The following is a 22172-nucleotide window of genomic DNA, read 5'->3' on the forward strand; positions in this document are numbered from 1 at the left end:
CCCTGATTCTGCAAACACTTTAGTGCTTGTCTACACAGGAAAGTTCTATCAGCTGCTCTTGTATAATTAAACTGCTATAATATCATGGCAATTGCTGTGTGGATGCTCTTATTTTGGAATAAGAGTGACATTTATTTGTTTAGCTTAAACTTCTTTTAAAATGAACAAAACTGCAATAAGACTGTACACAAGGGGTTATACCACTATAACTATAGTGCTTTAAATTCACATCTTAGATTCTATCAGTATAACTTTGCTGCACAGATAATCCCTTAAATGCATGTATAACTTTACTTGTGAGAACTAGCCCTGTGTAGAAAAGTTACTCATGTACATAAGGGTTTGAGGCCTGTACATTTAATAACTAATTCAATAAAAATTCATAGCAAACTATATTTTTCCCTAATGAAGCACAATTCCTCACTTCAAGGTGCATTTTCCCCTCTTGTGCACAATTACCCTTCTGTAAAATGGGTGTTGTGAAGATTAAGCAAGACCCTGTTTTTATCATTAAAGGCACTGCGAAGCGCACACTATGCCCTGTTTCAGAGTAGCAGCTGTGTTAGTCTGTAGCCGCCAAAAAAAAAAAAAGTACTTGTGGCACCTTAGAGACTAACAAATTTATTTGAGCAGAAGCTTTCGTGAGCTACAGCTCACTTCATCGGATGCCGTGACATTTAATATTTGAGATCCTTACATGAAAGGGCCCTTCAGAAGTGAAGTGTAGTTATTGGCTATCCTAGAGCAATGCATTAATAATATACATTAATGATACTTTGTCAATCGATGCTCAACATCTTAAATTTAATTCTTGATGTAATTGTTGATGCTAAATGATTAATACTTGGCTAAAATGAACCAATTATGTTGACAGAATATGTATTTTTGATAGTGGTGCTGGCATGATGCTCAATTCTTTAATGATGATACAGTCTCACATGGATGTTGACATATGAAGATTCAGCTCAGACCAATGTGAGTACTGCAAACATAGTCTCATGTGACAGATAAGAATGTCCATGACCATTGCAGACTGTTGTAGCCCTGCTTTGTGCTGTTCATTTTTTCCACATATGGTGTTAATATGCCTTGCTTCAAAGAGGTTAATGGCAACCTGCCAATTCTGTCCCTACCTTACTCTGTCAGGGGCTGATGCTGCCTAGTTGCTGGGATCAACCTGACAGTGACATGCTTTCAAGTTTGACTTCAGTGCGTCTTTATATCGTTTATACCTGCCACCATAAGAGTGGGTGCCTTGTTTTAGCTGATCATAAAATATGGCTTGAGATGGCCATACGAACAAGATGCCCAGGCCAATGCACCTGAGCTTTTATGAGCTTGCTTTGAATGCTAGACATGCAACAATGATTAAGGATTTCAATATTGGAAATCTTGTCCTACCATTTGATGCTGCAAACTGCCCTAAGAAAGTGTATACGGAACTGACCAAGTTGCATAATATGTTGTCCATATCTTGCCCATGTCTCACGGCTGCTTGAAAGACATTTAGTTTTATGCTTGTTCTGATGCCTCTATCATTGCATAGGTGCTCAGACAGCATTTCAAAGCCAGACCTGGCCTTACCTATGAGGGGTAACATCATCATCAGATGTGGCATGCTGTGAGAGTTCCTTCATACTTACCACCTAAAATGAGGATTATTAATAAATAACACCCAAGTAATAAGCGCTGTCTAAACACTGCCAGTGTTATCACAATAGGGTCTTGCTCCATGAGTGGGGCTCCCAAGTGCTCCACAAATACAAATATTTAGTAATTTGTTGGGTGCTAAAATCCTTAGAGACCAATCCTGCAGACACTACTTACAGAGTGGAAAGCTTCATAACACAAGGAGCCCCACTGAAGTCACACTGTAGGCTAATGATCTCAACATTTTCCAGCACAGGCCTCTCCCCATCTAGGTGGGATGGCAGGAGAGGCTCTCAGTGTCCCCCTAGCACTCTGTGTGGGGGTGGTTGTCAGGAAGCTATTCTATGCCCATCACTGTTGGGGCCTTGTTGCTAGTATTAACTCCTGCTGATCAATTACTATTCTTTGACGCTCACATTCACGTCGCACTCAGGGCCGGCTCCAGCGCCGCCCCAAGCGGAGGCGGAGTGATGGTGCGGTCGCCGAAGAAGAGTCGCGTCCCGCCGCCGGATTGCGGCCCCAGAGCCCGTCGTCCTGCCGCCCCAGACACCTGCTTGGTTCGCTGGAGCCGGCCCTGCTTGCACTTCATGCAGTGCCTGCCCAGCTCCTCCTGCAGCAAGTCATTATTAGGCTGTTCAGCATCAGAGAGCGGGAGCTGCGGGCAGGTCGCAGCGGAGTGTCAGCGCTCAGCCCGCCTCCAGCCCGTGCTGCCCAGCGGACGCGCTGCGGGCTGCTCGGTGCCAGGCAGTGCACCGGCGAAGCGCAGTCTCCGTGCGCCCCTCACAGCGCGCGCCGCTCTGCAGAGCGCAGCACGGGGCTGGGCGGAGGCTGCTGGCCCCTTTAACTGTTCCCTCCTGCGGCCACGCGCAAGCGCACCAGTGCCGCTGCACCGGCGGAGCCGGGTCGTATTGGAAGCTCCTCGCGCCGTGCCCTGGTTGGGAGGGGGGAGGAGAATGGCGGGGGAATGACATCATCGCCGTAGTTACTGCGGCGGCTAGGCAGGGTGGGACTGGATTCTGCGATTCACGGCCAACGGGCAGTGTTGGTGTTAAACGGGCGGGCGGCGGTTTGTTTCACGGCGCCACCGACCCGCCTCCTCAGGCTTGGGAGAAACCATCAAAAATAATCTCAGCCAGGGGAGGGGCGGCACAGACACACACACACAGCTCCCCGCCACCCCAGAGCCGGGGACGGACGGACGGGGGTAGCGGCACAGACACACACAAAGCTCTCCCCCCCCCGGAAACGGGGGGGGGCGACACAGACACACGGTGTGTTTGTGTGTCCCGCCTCCCCCGGGCTCTGGGGTGGGCGGGGGGGGGGGCGTTGCTGTGTGTGTCTGGGCGTCCGTCCTCCCCCGGCCTCTGGAGTTGGGGGGCGGCACAAACACACACACACACAGAGCTCCCCCGCAACCCGAGCCCGGGGTGGGGCCGCGACACACACACACACACAAACACAGCTACCCTCCAGACTGGCGGCATAGACACCCACCCCCGGGGGTGGGGGGCACAGACACACACGCAGCTACCCCCCACCCCAAAGCCGGGGGGGGGGGGCCGCGCGCGCGCGCGCACACACACACACAGAGCTCCCCCCACCCCAGAGCCCCCGGGGGTTGCACAGCCACACAACACAACACCCCCACGCCGGAGCCCCGTGGGGGGACACACAGCTCCCCACACCAGCAGAGCCCAGCTCGGAGGCGGACACGGTTCCGCCCCTGTCGCCGGGCGCGGGAGGAGCCTGAGCCCGGAGACACAAAGCCCTCCCCGGCCTGCAGGCGGAGCCAGGCCGGCCAGCGCGGGGATCGGCCCGCCCAGCCGGCTGCCAGAGCAGAGGCTGCAGCCAGTCGCTGGCGGGAGCCCTCGGAGCCGGGGAGCAGGACCCCCAGGGCGCCTCACACTCTCCTCGGCCGCCGGGGGAGCCCAGCTCCCGGAGTAGCTCGAAGGGCGCAGTCTGCTCTCGCCTCACAAGCAGGGCCGGGAGCACAGCCCGGTGCCGCAGCACAGCCCGCCCCTGCCCCCCGTTAGCCCGGGGGCGTCGGAGCAGCAGATGCCCTGTGAGCTCGTGGCTTAGCAGCACCATCCTTTGCGAGGGGCGCCGCCGGTTCTTTGGCGGGGGCAGCCTCGGGGTGCGGGCTGAGCCCGGGCTGCAGGCTTTGTCGGACAGCCACCGAGGCTTCTTCGGTTCGTGCGCGGCTGCGATTGCCTTTTCCTCCCCACGGGGGTTCCTGTAGCCGCTGCCCCGCCGCCGCCGCCTCCTGGGATGTGACGCCGGAGGGATGGAGAAGATGGATGCAGGCAAATGGCAGCAGCGCATCTCCCGTTTGCAGAGGAGGCTCCAAGGAGCAGCAGCAATGCAGCGGATCTGTGGTGGGCTCTCCGGGAGACCCGAGCTCTGTTTCGGGGAGACGGCAGGGCAGTGATTGCTCACAAACCCAGCCCTTTGTGTCCAGGAGGGTCTGAACAGCCGCTGTGATTTGTATTAAATCCTTTATTTTTTTTCTGATGAAAATGGAGCCGGATTTGTTAATGACTCTCTCGGACCCAGGGAGCAAATCGGAGCGGGCATCGCTGCTGACTCTGTTTGCCGAGCAGAATGGGAGGTATCTCATCATGGAGCAGAGAGGGCAGCTGCCTAGCCCCGACCTGGTGCTGGTCCCCAGAGAGACGCCCCCGGACGCCCCTTTATTCCTGGGGCCCTCTTTACAGGAGAGGGAGAGTGGGCCAGCAGTGCTAGAGCAGGTTTTGGGAGAGATGAAGCTATCAGGGCTGGATCCTACGCTGTTCTCAGATGGGCCCATTGAGTATTTATACCGCATGGAAAAGCAGGAGAACGGCCTCTTGGACCAAGACACGACAGACCCAATCAGCCACCTGGTACAAGAGTCAGGTGCAGGTGATAATCGTCATGGTTGCCCCCAGAGCGATTTTGATTTAAACCTTTCTGTGGTGCAGGGTGCACTGGCCTCTGCTCAGATTCCAGACTTGGAAGAGCAGTTCTTCTCTCTTGTTCTGGACCAGGCTGTTTCTTCACCTCTTCGGGATTTACAATTTAGGAGTGCTGGGCTAAGTCCAGAGGACTCAAACACGGGAGAAAGCTTTCCTGAAAGCAGCGAAAGCCTGCAAGCAGAAGGGGAGTTTTACTTAGGAATGGAGACCTCCCAGGAGGAGAGCCACTCTGAAGGACTCACTCCAACTTCCCCTTGGACTAAAGAGCCAGAAGACTATATATCCCAAAGCTGCCAGGAGATGCTTTCCTTAAGTACCCAGGATTTCTCCCAGATTGACAAAGAGATGGACCTCTTCCCCGCTTTCCATTCCTCTAGCAACCTGAGCCAATCCCCGGAGTTTGCCCAGCCTGATTCCATAACTAATGACTCTCCAGGTTGTCAAGAAGATGAGCCCCGTCTCCGAGCTGTATTTGATGCCCTAGACAGAGATGGGGATGGCTTTGTGCAGATAGAGGAGTTTGTTCAGTTTGCTACAGTCTATGGCGCAGAACAGGTAATATTAATTTATCATCTGTATTTCATGTAGGCCGAGGTGCCTGTGAATGGTTACTCTTTTCACTCCTAAGGTACACTCTGTTCTGTTGTTCAGGTATGTTTCTTTTTTATGCATAAAAATGGTGTATATGTATTGTAAGTCTTATGTACTGTAAGACTTCAGTATTACATTTCCTATAATGAACTTTCAATATGTGTTTTCCAGCAGTGTATTTATAATAATGTTAATGGTCTACCTGAGGACCCTCTTCTGTAGTCCTGACTTGGGCAAAGCTCCTGTTGACTTTGATCAGTATCCTAACTCTAAGAGGGGGTCAATAAATTGACAAAAGCCAGCATTACACTTGCACAGTGCTGAGCTCCTCCTATTGTGCTTAAGTATTGTAGCACATGGTATTGTATGTCAAATTAGCTGCTGTTCTAATTTCATGTGAATTTTAGACACAGACTGATACCCTTATTTTTAAAATGTCTTAAATTGCCACTCACATTTCCTATGATTTCTGGTAACTTCTCTTATGTTTCGATGGGGAAAACAAATGAAAGCTTACAACTCCAGGTCCTTTTGTTTGCTAGTTATGGGTTTGTAGGTCCTTACTTTGCATCTGTCTTCAGTAGCTTGATCTCTCAGCCTGATGGATTTAAACAGTTATTATTGAGAGGACCTGTAATATACTCATACTCCTCTTTACTTGCAGAATTTCTGAGTGAGTGGGCTCCCAGCTTTATGAAAGACAATTTGTTGATGCATTAATTTATGAACCCTGTCATCGCATTTTAGACTTCTTTGCTTATCCAGGCCAACTTCTTCAGATTATTCATATAAACCAAGTATTTAGGTAAAGAGTGTGTACAATGGGGCCTTGATAAGCTTGATACACCTCAGAATTGTGGCAATTAGTAAACACTTGCATGTGTATCATATAAGGCACCTTCCTGAGGAAAACAAAGTAAAATTTGACAACTGGGAGTTTTGAACACTTGCTTGTTAGAAATGAGATTGGTCCATTTGAAGCATTGCTTTACCAACTTTTTACTATTTGTCTCAAAGAAAACAAGTCAAAATGAGCTAAAGGTCAAGCACATGTTTGCTAATGAAGTGTTACAAACTCAACTCAACTTAGGCCATTTGCTGATGTTTGTGGACATTATTTCCTGTATATCTGCCTGATTATGTTAAACACAATAGTAGGTATTAAATAGCTCAGTTTTTGATGGGTACAACTTTTTTTTTAAGCCTCTTTCTTGTTTCTGTTGTATTGTACCATGGTGAGTTTGGATTTCGAGAGATCCCTTTGTAGCAGATCAAATGTGGTATGGTGTAATACGAAGCCACCTGGTATGACCCAAAATGTGAATTAACAGCTGAGGTTTTCTACAAGGAGGAAGAAATTAGTAGGTTGCTATCTCCAGTTTTGGTTTGTATTGATACCTACATAAACCTAAAACTATATTCAAAATGACATTGCATTTTTGAGTGTGCATGTATCTTAAATAGAGTGTTTATCCAGTGAGGAGATTTATCTTGTCTTCTGTACAGACCTGATACATAAAGATATAATTTGGTGTGAAACAGCACATAATATCTTGAACTTCTGCAGGAGAGAAGCTGTCTATAATCTTGTTCTCTAATTTAAGAAAAACCCATTGTTTTTAGAAAAAATATCCATATAAAAGCAGCAGCAAGCCAACGTGTCCTTTTCTTGTAAGTCACAAAAGGGAAGGGAACTCAAGTCTGATATACTGGGATAAGGGATAGTGTAAGTCTGTTACCAACTTGTTACATGCCTAAATAGGTAGCATAATAGGAATGATAAAGACGTAGGAAAGTTATAAACAAAACAACACTTCTCTGTAGCTTCATAGGAAGGAGCGTTTGCTTTCCTAGGCTTAAGTCATCAATTTGAAAATTTCATAGCCTCTTACAGCCCCCAAAGGATAAAGTAGTAACAAGACCTCCACTTCAGAGAATGAATTACTCTGTTTTGTTGTCCTCCCTACCTCAGCTCCAGGCTTGGATAACTCTCTGTCCAAAACTCTTGGGTTGGTGGGAGGGTTTGCTGAAGAGCCATGTGCTCTTCCCATTGCCCCATCCCCCTGCTCTGCGTAGTACAAAAGCAAGGGACAAGCCAGAATCCTAACCTCTCGTTGTGGCATTATGTTTCCACGCACATATTTAGATTGTACTTGGAAGTATAAGTTATAAACCACATCCTAATGGAAATCTGTGGAATACTACAGTAGAAGCTGTAGTGCTCTCTCTTCCTTCCCCTTGCAAACTGCAGAATTTTGATTAAACTCTTCCAGTGGGCTACTTCAGAAATGAGTCTGGAGGTTTCTTTGCTTAACATATTCTTATAAGGAAATATAAACACTCACCCTGTGAATGCATAACTAAGGCAAAATACTGCCAGAACTTAAATACAGTGAACTTCATTTAAAAACGTTTACAGTAAATGTTTCATAATGTAATTCTAATAGGTAGTAGCAAATGTTTTGGACAAAGTGGCATAAAATTATGAAACACTCAAGCCCACAGTAAAAGGAGGAGGGATTTGGAATTCCTTGCCCTCAGGTGTGTATTCTCTATCTTGTCTCTTTCCAGAGACAATATAATTCCTACAACAGGGTGCAGACAGTCCCCCCTTCCAAACTTGGTTCTCAGTTTTGGTAATATACTTGGTAAACCCATTAACATTACAGGTTGCTCACAACTTTTTTGTTGTTGTCTTGAGTAGTCTTGGGGATGAAAATTAAAATGGAGCCTAGCAATCTTAACTTGTTCAACTATATATATAAATATATAATCACATGACAGTCTTCCTATACTAAGCAATCCAAATCAATAGAACATAAGGGCATACAGATTATGTGCAACAAATATATGTATTTTTTGCACTTGCTAACAGTGCAATTCAGTTTAAGCTTAATTACAAATTCATTTAAGATGAAGAGTTGTTACTGATCACCTTGCTCAAGTCTCCCATCCTTTCCCATCCTGCCTCTGTTTTCCTATCTGTAAAATGGGAATAACACCAAGTGTTAGGGATGTTAGTTACTTAAAATGTGTAAAGCACTTTGAGATTCTTTAATTTCTCTAGCATCATCTATTCATAGTGCTATTTATTACTGTCTGATCCATGCACTAGCTTACACTGAGGCAGTGTCTTTTCAAAAATGATAAAGTTTCAAACATGAGACAGGATGCAGGGTTCTATTTTAATTCTGTCTTGTGATCCTAGATCAAACGTGCTCAGTTTACAAGTTTTCTTTTTTTAGGTCTATCAGCCCCCTGTCCCACCAACCTCACCTTAAAATCTGAACATCCTTCTTTGTTCCTTCTGGGTGAGCATGATCAGTGACAATGCTGAAATGTATTATAGTGCAGGGGATCTGTACTATGAGAGGTATCTTTTAATGACTTTAAAAAGGATGAACTGTGTGATGGCAACAATTGACAATGACACCATTGATTAGGATAGTGCAGGCTAGAGAACACTGCAAGAACTCTAGAGGAACAGTGTGACTGGATAGCACGATGTCAGATGAAACTGATATCAAAAGCAAGGCAATACACATTTAAAGGAATAATTGAACTAGTCATACACTCTGGACATTTTCTAAATTTCTTATGTGGTTATGGTTTAAAAACCTGGTACAGCTTTATTTTAAAAAAATAAAAATTGTGTTTGTGTCTTTAAAAAAAAAAAGTTAGGATAAAGAATGGGAGAGAAAAATACTGATTATTATTATAATGCTATTACATAAATCAACAACATGCTTTCACATGGAATACTGTATTCATTTGTGGTCACCCTATTTCAAAAGATACAGAGAAATAAAAGGGGTCCACAATGGGTGATGCCTAAGTTTAGAGGCATGGAAAGACTTTATTATGGGGAGAGATTAAACAGCTTAGAACTTGAGTTTAGAGAGGAAATAAATAAGAGGGGATGTAATAGTTATATAAAATGAATGGTATAGAGAAGGTTAATTGGGTGTTCCTATACAAAACAAGGGGATGCTAATCAAATACCAACAAATTAAAAACTTGGAAAAGGCTTTTATGCAATGCACAATGTAACCCGTGTAAATCGTTGCAGCAAAGTGGAGTAGGTATTCTGACAAGTTTTGTATTCTGACAATTCTTTGTATTCTGACAAGTTTTGTTTTATATGTTGTGATTTGAAAAAGAAATTAAAAATCTTATTTTTGATCAAAAAGATTACTGTTTGGAGGCTTCTCCCTCTGAATAGAATAAGAAAAAATAGAGATGGGAAAAGGCCTGTTACACAATGTAATCTATCCATCTAGGTTAAATGAAAGATTTAGCCCCTACAGTTTGTCTAGTCTAGTTTTAAATGTGCCAAGCAATAGGGCTTCTTTGCTTTCTCTTGGGAGTGGCCTGCATCCTAACCCATCTTACTGTGTGTATTTTTTTCTTCTTCCTGATAATGAGCTTATATTATATCCCATCACTCCTAGTTAGATCCTCTTGTTATAATCTACCCGGGCCCTTGATGTTTACATCCTTCAGATATTTCTTGGGTAACCATATTGCTTCTCTTCTACTTCCACATGAGCTGTCGCTTAGTCAAGCTTTGCATATTTAGCACTTTTCATCTTTCCTCCAGCCCATTTAATCATTTCTGGATGCTGTTCTCTGAACTTCCTCCACTTTGTCAACATCTCTTGTCATGAATAGACAATAGAACAGAATACCAGAATAGAAGGTAATGTTCCTGGTGAAATTGCACCTGGGTGTGGTGTCACTCTGTTTGTTGCGGTCCATGTTCTCCATTTCACAGACTAATGTAAGCTGCGCAGTGGATATAAAGAAATGTGAACTGGAGAATACATTCATTCTTTTTTGTTATTCCATCAGAGTAAAACATCTTATTTCAAGACTTATAGGTCATTGTTTTGTATGCTAGATAGGTGCCTAAGGTATAGTCAGACTTATGACTTCTTGATTAAAGTTCCTCTTGAATCACTGCTGATACACTTGTATTTGTCTGATTTCACTTATCGTATTTAGATTTAAATCAGTGCCCCCAGAATCTAACTTAGGGGGAATATATAAAAATCTGTGGGTGAACGTTAATTCTGCAAACTTCTCTGTCTGACTTTGTGAAAGGAGAGTTCTAGTTACATAACGAGCTAATATTTCTGTCTGAAGTATATGAAAACAAGTGTATTCTTACACCATCTAAATGTGAATGACAGTTACATTTCTTCCATCTGTACTGCCACTGCAACAACTTCCAAAGGTTTAAATGGTGGTTCATTTTTGGTGTTTGCTTTTTCGGAATGGAACTAGAATTCCAGTGAGAGGGATGTTTTGTGTGTGAGAGAGAGAGAGAGACAGATGCACAATGCCTATGTTGCCTCTGAACTGCTAAATGAAGTGTGCGGGTGATACAAAACTTCACTTTCCCTCTTATTCTTTTGTCAGTGACAAATCTTCCATTAACTTTAATGATTCAGCTGTCTCAAACATTCAGCTGGTTTGGCCGAAAATCTACCATAGTGGTTAGTCTGCTTTTTTCCCCCCTTCAACAGGCATTACATCATTATTAATAAAACATTCTATGCAGAGGAACTCCAACAGACATGGATCTCTCTCTCCTGGTGCAGGAAAAGCACTTCAGAGGTGGAATACTCCAACAAATATCCAAATTATATCATGAGAAGTTATGGTTATTGCCAGCTAGCTGAAAATGAAAGTCACTTTATCTTTTGAAATGAGAGAGGCCTTTATTAAAAGATTCTTATTATGGAATATATGTATTAGGAATATGGGGAATTTTTTTTAACTTTAAAAGCATCACTTTTCAAAATGAACAAAGCAGGTGGAGAAGTATATAGTATCAAAAACATCTCTCTCAGTGCACGAATAAGGAAAGGAACTGCAGGAAAAAGAGGTTCCCTCTGGTTAAAGAAATGGACAAGTGATGGTCAGAACCCAGGTACTGTGTCAGACTTTTATATATGAAGTTGGCAAGTCAATTTAAACCAGAATTTTTGAAGATTGCCACTAATTTTTGTCGTAAGATGTCTGGATGCCTTCGCACCCCTCCCCAAAATGATCTATTTCCCTACTTCCCAAAGTTGTGGGGTAGATAAACTCAGTAGTGTTTGGGAGGGGACAGAGAGTTGTTCAGTGAGAAATGAGGAATATTGAAGGGATGTGGGGGTCCTGGACCTCTCTGTTGTGGGGGGAATTCAGTAACTGGTGGGGAATTGGCATTTGGCCCTGGATTTCTGCTGTGCAGAGAAGGGGAAGGTGGGGACCAACGGGCATGGAAAACATGGGCTGGGCAGCAAGAAAGGTTGGTCGGTCTGTCTGAGACTGGCATAGAGAACTCTGTCTGTATTTCCTCTCCCAAGTCCTTGTCCAGGAACTTGACAGACAGAGATTTCAATTCCTGGCTCTGCCACAAACTTCCTGTGTGGCATTGGCCAAGTCACTTAACTTCACTGTGCATCAATTTTCCTTTTCTGTAAAATGTTTGTGGGGGGTACTTCTCTACCTCCCCGGGGTGTTGAGGATAAATTCACTAAACTTTGAGGGATGCTTAGCTCCTGCAGTGATATGGGGGGGGGGCAATATAATCATTGGCTGTGCTTGTGGGTTCTGGTAAGGGCCTCCCCTGTCTGCCAGCCTTATGCTCACTGGGGATCCATGGGTCCTTCAGGGGACTTCTAAGGGGCTCCCATGAGCCTTAATAAGCTCTTCAGGGGGACGGGCTGACAAGTCTATTTTTGGCTTATTTAGGAGCCAGTTTCAGTTGATTTGGAGCTTAGAAAACTGGGGTCCTTTGAGGTAGGGACTGTCCTTATGTTTGTATGGTGCATAGCATAGTGGGCCCCAGTCTGATTATGGCTTTAGGTGCTACCCCATATAAATGTTTAATAATTTTGGCCTGCAGATCAGTTAGTCATGTTTGTGGGGCTGGCAATTAGAAAAATCTGTTTACTTGTACACTGAAGAAACTTGCTGTGGACTTGATGAGCTGGAAGAAACATAGGTGCTCATGTTGCCATTTTTAGAGTCCCTTTTCAGATTATAACTACACTAGTTGAAATCTGGGAATGGTCTGGGGGGAGAGAAAGTGTATCTTTTCAGATTTATTCTTGATCCTGTGTTCCCCAAAGTCGGTGGCAAAACTATTAACTTTAAAGACGCAGAATCAGGCCCGAGTTCCCTACCCTTTTTAAATTCCTTTCTTGTTCCTTTGCTCAGGGCAGAATGTTTCTTCAGGCCTTGATTATATGGTGATGGCTACATTAGAAATGCCTAATATGGGTAGATGGGTGTCTGATTCAAACTGCTTTAGCTTTGCTTCTCTATCTGGTGGTGGCCAAAATGTGGATTAAAGAAAAGAGATGGAAAGTATTTGGAAAGGTTATTACAAGGAAAAAATTCCAAATTACTGACAGAAAATCTTAAGACTCGCATTGATAATGCCAAACTGCAGCTTTCTATATAATGCAAAGGCTCCATCTTGGAGCTCTGTTGATCTCTTGTTGGAATGCTATCAGAGAATGCTTGAAGATACTAATTTGATTTTAAGTCTTAATCAAGGCTTGTGGCTTTTGGTTTTTTGTTTCAGAGCAGAGTTTGAGGGGACAAGTGTGTGGTGAGAGTCTAGGCCAGCTGCTTTTTGAGGCAGTGATCTTTTCTATGCTGTCAGGTGTAGTTTACTAAAACTTGAGCTAGCTTCAAACCAATCATCAATTCTTAGGCTTTGATTTCCTCGTTAAGATGTAACCCTGTGTTTTTCAGTCTCTGAGCTATGAAAGTGCTTAAAGAGACACTCTACTAGCAGCAATTTTACAACTAGAGTAAAACCTCAGAGTTATGAACGCATCGGGAATGGACGTTGTTTGTAACTCTGAACAAAATGTATGGTGGTTCTTTCAAAAGTATACCACTGAACATTGACTTCATATAGCTTTGAAACATTTCTATGCAGAAGAAAAATGCTGCTTTTAACCATCTTAATTTAAATGAAACTAACATCAAAACAGTTTCCTTACCTTGTCAAAAAATTTTAACCCCCCCCCCCCCTTTTTTTTTAGTAGTTTACATTTAACACAGCACTGTATCTCCCCACCCACCCACCCCCGGTCTGTGCTGCTGCCTGATTGTGTACTTCCAGTTCCAAATGAGGTGTGTGGTTGACGGGTCAGTTCGTAATTCTGAGGTTCTACTGTAAAAGATATATTTAACTTTTTCCATACCTACAGGATAATATCCTCTATAAAATAAAGTGGATATTTGGGAAAAGTTTCCTTCCCCAATAGAATAACCCTAGAAGAACAGTACTATTGTCTAATAAATTCTCTAATTAAAGGGCAGCGGGGTCATCTTGGGAGGTATTTTATTCACTATAATCAAAAATACTTTTTTGTACAACGATTCTCATCTGCAAGAAATGGTTCATAGTTAGAAGTATGTCATATTAAGATTGCTTTCAAAGTTGCTTATATCCTTACACAGCTAAACAACCAATTGCATACATAATAATCCTTTCCACATTTAAAATCAAGACAGTAAAATTATTTGCTGTTCATTGGATGCTGAGATTCCTTTTGTACTCTTAAATAAGTGTTTGTCCTCCCAGCTGACTTCATGTCACAGAACAAATGACTTCCTGGTAACTGCAACCCACAGTTTGTGGGTAGAAGAGGCTGCTGCTGCTGCTTGGTGCGCACATCCAGATTTTTTTTTATTTTTTTTTTTTTTCTTCTGAGACTGTGTGAGTCAGCCTGAGACTGTAGCTCAACAGCATAACATTCGGGGGGAAAATATAATATTTCTTGTGTGTGTCAGGTGAAGTGACTGCCTTAATTCCTGCTGATGACGACGATCATGTGCTTCAAGCTGTTGGTCTTCTTCTAACATGGATTTTAAAAAAAAAGTCTTTCAACATTTATCTGGTCATTCTTGTCTCTTGTTTCAAAATCCTTGGCAGCCAATTTCCAAGAAAATCCAGCTGCATCCTTTCCTTCTAGTCCCTCAGGCCGGTTCACAATGCTAATATTTTTCAATTAAACAGAGTTCTCAAATGCTTCCAGTCTCTGTTTGTTCTTTATTTTTCCTTTTAATGAGGAATATATCTTTAGGTTGATTTGTAGCAATGTGTCTAAGGGCAGATGGCTTTCTGATTTACATCCATTTTAGTATCTAAGCTGGTAAGCAGTGAGCTCTTCTTCTCTATACCACCCTCCCCGCTTCTCAACAGCAGAGTATGAAGAAGCAGTTGTTACCTGGATTGTCTATTTTATGCTGCATGGCATGAAATCTCCTTGTAGGTTTGGGAAGAAGATGGCAGCGGCCGGTTTGGTGTCGAGCACATTTGCTGGTGGGAGCAAGTTTGTCTTGTTTCATTTGTTTGCTGAAAGCACCTAAAGTACGTTTTTGTCTCTGTTCCCCAGAAGCTGAGGGCTCTGAGAGAACTAAAATGGTAAGAAATAAGTCTGACATCGTCTACCCATAGAGTTTTGTAATGGCACTAGGTTTCCTTGCTTCCTGTCAGTCAGATGGTTCCAACCCTCACATACTTAGAATACAATTTAAAAAAAAAGAGAGAAAAACTTGAAAAGCCATTCCTGCTTACTAGGTCCTGAGTTCAGGATTTCATTTTTCCTATCTGAGGTGTCGTACACTCTGTTTTAGTAGCCATTGTGGCACCAGTTATTGCTGTTAGAAGTGGAATCCTGGCCTATTGTCCTTTCCATCTAGCACAGGAGAATAAATCTGCAGAAAACTGGTAGCTCATCTTACTTTTAAGAAGTAGGTAACTGAATACTATCCTCCCCCTATCCTGTTTAGGAATGTCTGCGGTATAGGTTTTCCTTGTCCATATTGCCACGGTGCTTCCTATTTGTAAATGGACCCCTGAATTTCCTTAGACAGCATTGTATTCTCTTTTTTCATTAGTTTTGGGAACAACTGAGTATTTGTTTACCTCTTGGGAATCCTGTCAAACTGGTTTCTATAACATTTCTCCTCTTTCCCCTCTGCCCCCCCACCCTTGCTTCATAAATAAACATTCTTATCTGGTTGTGTAGGGTGTTTGAAATACTGTGGTCAAAGCACGTTCGGTTAGCCCTGAACACAAGGAAAAACAAACTCAACTTTAAAAATTCCATTGGAATCATCAGCTCTAGAAATGAGCATCTCTTAATGCTATATGGTCATGTATAAAAAGGATCCCTGATTTTGATATCTTGCTACTGTATTCATTTTGTTAAACATGCTTGCTCACAAATTTATCCCCAGGGAATTGTATATTTCATACTTTCAACAACTCTTTCTCTAACACATGCCAGAGTTTCCATCTCCTTTCTGACTGTAATGCATATTCTCAGTGCAGCATTAACTGAATGAAAATACTTTGACAGCATTTTCTTTTTTTTACTACATCTGCACTACAGCTGTCTGCTTAACTAGCTAAATGAAAACCTTAAGGCACAGTGATACTTCGTTGGTGATTTGAGTTAATAAGTCAGACAAAACAGGACACTGTCAAAAGCCAACAAAAAAGCTCCTTTCAACTTTTTCATTTTCCATTTCAAAGACATTGAGCCTTCCTGTTTCAGATGCATTTTCAGTGTGATATTTCTGTTAGCAGTAGATGCTCACTGAATCCTCATAAAGCTGCACTTGTACTGGCAATATTAGGACCTGTAATTCACCAGTAGCACCAGTGGAGGAGGAGGCATACAACTCTGTGCAGAGTAGAGTTGGACAATAGTGGTTAAAAACACCCAAAGCCTGCCTAAACTAGAATTTCTGCTGTTGCAACCACTAACAGAACTGCATCGGAGTGAATTTATAGGTCCTAATTCTTCTAGTGTAGACAAGACCCTAAGTAGATGCAGTGAGAGCTAGTACGAATTTAGTGAGGCTTGCAGACTATTGGCCTTTAAGATGTGGGTGATGTAAGTCATCACTGTGATGGGTTTGGTCACAGAAACTCTCTCAAGACTGTCACTAGATGTGCTGGGATACCACTGAGAACAACACCCCCCCTCTCCCCCCCCCCACCAGAGAAGGCTTCCCTCCACTTCTGTCTTGCTGAGCTGGACACACCAGTCGTCTACAGCACAGACCAAGAGGTTGGTCCATGTCCCCCTGCAGTTCACAGAAAATTCACTTAGCCCAGGGTCTTCTCAGCTAACAGGAACTTTCCCAGCACCCAGTATTCAGTCTTTCTAGGAGCCTAAACCCCAAATGAATCCATTTTACTCTGTATAAAGCTTATACAGGGTAAACTCATAAATTGTCCGTCCTCTATAACACTGATAGAGATGCACAGCTGTTTGATTACCTACTCTGGGTTAATAACAAAAGTGATTTTTATCTAGTATTAAAAAGTAGGATTTAAGTGGTTCCAAGTAATAACAGACAGAACAAAGTAAGTTACCAAGCAAAATAAAACAAAACATGCAAGTCAAAGCCTAATACAGTAGGAAACTGAATACAGGTAAATATCACCCTCAGAGATGTACCAATAAGCTTCTTTCACAGACTAGACTCCTTCCTAGTCTGGGCCCAATCCTTTTCAGACCAATGTTGTGGTTTATGGCCTGGGTCCAGCAGTCACTCACCCCCCCCAACCCCCGTAGTTACAGTCCTTTGTTCTAGTTTCTTTCAGGCATCTCTTTGGGGGTGGAGAGGCCATCTTTTGAGCCAGCTGAAGACCAAATGGAGGGGGCTTCCAGGGCCTTTTATAGTCTCTCTTGGGGGCAGAATCCCCTCTGTTCTTGTGCAAAATCACAGCAACAAGATGGAGTTTGTAGACACCTGGGCAAGTCACATGTCCGTGAATATTCAGCTTTTTGCAGGCCAATGCCATTGTTTACATGCCAGTTTGAAAGTTCCCAGGAAAGCTCAGATGTGGATTGGTGTCTCCCAAAGTCCATTGTCTGTCAAGTGTTTCTTGATTGGGCACTTACTCAGAATAGTCCTTTCTCAAGAAGCTGACCAAATGCTTCACTGATGCTACTTAGAAACAAATACATTGGGATACAAGTACATAGCCAATATTCATAACTTCAAATACAAAAATGGTACACACAGACAGACAGCTTAATCATAACCAGCAAATTACATCCTTTCCATAGACCCCTTACTTGACCTCCTTGGTACAAGATTTGGTGCAGCTATAGGACCTTGGTTACAACAAGGATCTATACAGTCACAGTCCATGTCAATAATGTCACAATCACTTTTCCCATGGGACAGCTGGGAGATACCATATATATATATATTGGTTCCAGCCCAACACTCAAAGCCTTAAAGTAGGGCTACTCCATATACTAATGTTGGCTACTGGTGGTGCTGCTTCTGTGATTTGGGGAAGAAGTCCTTGAGGAATGTTGTCAGTTGTGAAATGATTGTAAACAAATCCCTTGTGCTGTTAACATGGTAGATGACTGAAACTGGTAAGACCAAAACTGATCCAGTTGACTTGTTACTCACTACGTACGCTCTTTCCTTTCTTGCATTTCTCAGAGTTGGACAAAAGTCAGTGTCGCTCTTGTTGAGATTGGGTTTTGCTTTTGGATTCAGTGTTGTGGTGTTTGAGCTGCAGGGCTCCTGAGTTAGTCTTAAAATCAACAGCTGCCTTTTGGAATTAAACAAACAATAAAAAAAACCAGTCTCTTGTGAGCAAACTGTATGTTTACAACCCTAAGTTTTGGACCAAGCTTGCTTTGGCAGCATCCCGTAGTTGCTCCTGTGCTTCTGCTGTGACCACAGCTGTAAACAGAAACCCAGATGGTGGCAAACTCCAAAAGAGTCTTCAGCTTTGAATGCAGAGGGGGAGGGAAGTGGTATTTACAGCAAGTTTGGGGGTTTTCTGAAGCTTCAGTTGTGAGGTTTCCATACCACCTTCTTTGACATCAGGGCAGCTCTGAAAAGAGGGTGTTAGTTTTCTTTGCTCTGGGGGAGTAGAACACACACAATACAGTTGGTTCCACTGTCATCTGGTTCTTTGCGTCTTGCATTCGGGTATATGTCACAATCTGAAATGGGTATTTACAGGGAGGGAAGTGGCAACAGCAGTGATTGAACCTGGGGAAGGGCACTGCCTGGAGGAAAACTGGGTAACCTGGAACTCTTCATGTGTGTGTGGTGTGGTTTTTTTTGTTTGTTTTTAAATTGAGACTAGCCAAAGGAAGAAAAAAATAGGCAATAGGCAAAAGACAATTGGTAGCCCAACAAAACAGAGTTCTTTTCAAATGAATAAGAAACCATCATGTTGTGCGCTAGCTGGCCTATGTCACTAGTCTTATTGCCTGCCCTTCTCCTGTGTATAAAATACCCAAAAACAAAAAAACCCAAACTTTCGGGTTGCACCCGAAAGTGCACCCCTGTCTCTTTTAAGTTAAAAGAAAAACAAAACAAAAAAACAAAACTTTCGGTCTGGGGACCAGCTTTGATTCTGTGCCTGCACAATGCTTAGTACAGTGTAGCCTCATTTTGATGAGGTCTCCCTTTTTACCTACTGTTAGGGTATTTTTAGAAGTATACCATCTTCAAGACTAGGAGAACATGTGCTCAGTTCTTTGTTTTGTGCACTTAACAGCACTCTGTGTATAGTCAGCTTAATTATTTTTTTGAGTTAGTGTTTGTATGGGCTTTTTTACATGGCAACATTGGAAATCTTCAGTAGGAAAACGACTGTAAAATCACAAACATTGGCAGGGGGACATAGGGAGCAGGTATATTACAGGCAGTTCTCGACTTTGACGTTCAACTTATGACAAACGGCACTTACGATGTTTCTGAATTGACACCCTGATTAAACTTACAACAATTGGTTTTGACTTTACGATGCTCGGTCCCGCAATGGAGTGGATTGCGGATCCGAGTTATGACGTTTCGACTTATGACGCAATTTTCAGGAACCAACTGTGTCATTAAGTCCAAGGACTGCCTGTACTTGTAATTTAGTTAATTAAAAAGAGTAGTTTCAAGTTGATTGTGTCCCTCTAAAGTAAGTTTAAAAAAAAAAAAAAAAAAGCGTTCCAAACATTCTGTTTGCTTTGTGGTAGCAGTAACAAGTCCTGTGTGCATAGCTCTGAATTTTGGCATGGCCTGTGTTTAGGCAGTTTGGCTCGTCTCTTGGCCGAAATGCCAGGGTTAGGTGAGTACAGAAACTTAAGGCCCAATACTTCTGCTTGATCTATTTGTAAGTGATCAAGAGTACTTTAGTTTCCACTTCTAGCTGTCTTATTTAAGGAATGTTAGCATTTGTGGATGGGGCTGAGTTGATGGTTTGGAGACTGTAGCTAAAAACAGCACAGAAGGTAGGTATGCTGCCTGGACAATATGGCAAATGTGGCTTGGAAAATTTTAATTTGTCATGCCCATTCAAACCTGGGTCTAGCTACTTAAATTGTGGTGAGTCAAGCATACCAATTACTAGCAACTCTGGTAGTGATTTTGTGATCCCGAGAGCTGTTCAGTCGTTGCTGGATTGAGAACTCCAACTCATTTCGTGCAGTATACTGGACCATCATCACATGGGCTCAGTACAACATGGGACAGATATAAATTGACAGCCTAAAGGTGGAAAAATTCCTTATTCTATTACCCAAACTTGGAGCTCATCCCTTATCCCCCCAGTCTTATCTCCTCTTTGTAAGTGTTAAATTTACTACTCCGTAAGTCAGATTGTCTGTGTGTTAGTAATATTCAAGTAGTGTTGTGATTACATCTGTGGGGAGTAAATTCTGCTCATAAGCATGGTTGGCTTGGCTTTAATGGCTAGAAAAGTACACTCACTGTTAAAAAATTATTCTTTATTTCCAGTCTGAACTTGTCTAGCTTCAACTTCCAGCCACTGCATTGTGTTTTATACCTTTCTCTGCTGGATGGAAGAGCCCATTATTCAATATTTGTCCCCCATGTATTTAGACTGTGATCAAGTCACCCCTTAACTATTTCTCAGGGAGCTCAATCTATTCAGTTTACCGCTATAAGACAGGTTTTGTAAACCTTTAATCATTCTTGTGGCTCCTCTCTGAACCCTCTCCAGTTTATCAATGTCCTTCTCTTTCTAATTGCGGCTGTCAGAACTGGCCACAGAATTACAGCAGTGGTCTCACCAGCGCCAAGTACAGAGGTAAAATAACCTCTCTGCTCCTACTTGACTCCTCGAGGTTCCCCTGTTTATGCATTCAGGGATGACATTCGCTCTTTTGGCCATAGCATCTCACAGCTGATTATCCACCATGACCCCAAATTTTTTTTCAGAGTCACTACTTCCCAGAGTCTTGCCTAAATTTTTTTCCTGAATGTATACATTTACATTTAGTTGTATTAAAACATATATTCTTTGCCCCCGGTTTACCAAGCAATCCAGATTGCCCTCTATTAGTGACCTCTTCCTTATTTACCATTCCCCCAATTTTTGTATCCTATGCAGACTTTATCAGTAATTTATGCTTTGTTCCAAGTCACCTGATAAAAATGTTAAATAGCATAGGGTCAAACACTGATCCAACTAGACACACACCCATTGCTGATTCCCCATTTACAATTACATTTTGTGGCCTATCAGTTAACCAGTTAATCCATTGAATGTGCCATGTTATATCATTCTAGTTTTTTAATCAAAATGTTGTGGGGTACCAAGTCAAATGCCTTTCAGACACCTAACCATATAACATCAGCGCTATTCTCTTTATCAACAAAGCTTGTAATCTTCTCAAAAAAAGGTATCATCGGTTTGGTAAGATCTGTTTTACATAAACCCATGTTGATTGGCATGAATCTGTCATTGATCTCCCCAGCAGTTCTCCAGCTATTCCAAACCTGGGCATTCTTGAAACTTTAGTGTTTTTGGAATAAAACCTACTGAAGAATGTTCTGAAAATGAGTCATCACCTACAAGTAAAAGGGGGGTGGGGAGGGAAGTACCGTTGGAATTAATCATTAGAAAAAACAAATAGACATCTGTGTCTTGATCAGAAATAAAACCCTTCCAAAAGGAGAACTTGAGCAGTTAGTTTATGGACCTGCTTTTTGCAAAACGTATTTATATTGGCACTTTCACAACAGCGTTCTAGGTTCCTTAGATATACCTATGGAAGGTAAATATCCTTGGTCTGTGACACTGACTAAACTTAAATAATTTTCTTAGCAACTGACTGAAGCCACTGAGTATGACTGACTGTCCTGTTCAAACCAGGGAGGGAAATCCCCATCATTCTTGGCACAGAGACTCTCTCTGGCTGGACTTGATAGGTCTAAGCAGCCTGGCCTGTTCTCTTTGCAGTCATCCTTCTGTCATACAGGATCATCCCTACTAAATCCCTGATGACAAGATGTGTGATGGATGACTGAAATGGTAATGGATCAAATCTGGATTACTGGTTTGATGCAATCAGTCTATCACTTAGCTGGCGTGGTCTAGATCTGCTCTAATCTGAAGGAAGCTTTCTGTATCTTCAACCCTTCATCCCTCTGATGTTCTAAACCCAGTTGGTTTCAAAAGCATCATTGCCAAGGTTCCCATTCTCCTGATATCGGATATGGTAGTGTAGTGTGGTATTTTTGTTTCTAGTAGTTTACAGTGTGCTAGGTGTGTACAAATACAAAAGAAGCCATGGTTCTGCTCCAAAGAGCCCATATTCCTATGAAGAGAGACCAAAAGGAAACAACAAACAAGGTGGCTAGGGGGCGAAGAGCTACATCCTGATGATAGAAGGGCTTAACAATGCATATCTTGAGAGTCCCAAATCACAGTATTGCCGTAGCTGCTGGTCATGGTAGAGAGATGTGATAAATGAAGGGGTGGTGGGGGAGGTGGCTCCCTTTTATGGACCCAGCCAGCCAGTTAGCTATAAAATCCTCTTAGTAACTGTTCTCTACTTGCTTTACCTGTAAAGGATTAAAAGTCTCACTGCTATGCATAGGTAAAAGGAAGTGAGTGGGCACCTGGCCAAAAGAGGCAGTGGGAAGGCTAGAACTTTTTAAAATTGAAAC

At 42.9% G+C, this 22172-nt stretch overlaps 1 protein-coding gene across 3 annotated transcripts in view; it reads left to right on the top strand.

Moving 5' to 3' along the window:
• Positions 1-2479: 2479 nt before the first annotated feature.
• Positions 2480-22172, top strand: part of RAB11FIP3 (RAB11 family interacting protein 3) — a 165828-nt gene continuing 146135 nt past the window's right edge. For all 3 annotated transcript variants that reach the window (XM_027834786.3, XM_027834787.3, XM_037910991.2), the window contains exon 1: positions 2480-5159. In XM_027834786.3, the coding sequence (XP_027690587.2) occupies positions 4161-5159 (999 nt within the window). In that variant the 5' untranslated portion in view covers positions 2480-4160. The remainder of the gene's footprint in view (positions 5160-22172) is intronic.

This window comes from Chelonia mydas, chromosome 10 (genome assembly GCF_015237465.2).
Source record: "Chelonia mydas isolate rCheMyd1 chromosome 10, rCheMyd1.pri.v2, whole genome shotgun sequence".
In the NCBI taxonomy this organism is placed as follows: domain Eukaryota; kingdom Metazoa; phylum Chordata; order Testudines; family Cheloniidae; genus Chelonia; species Chelonia mydas.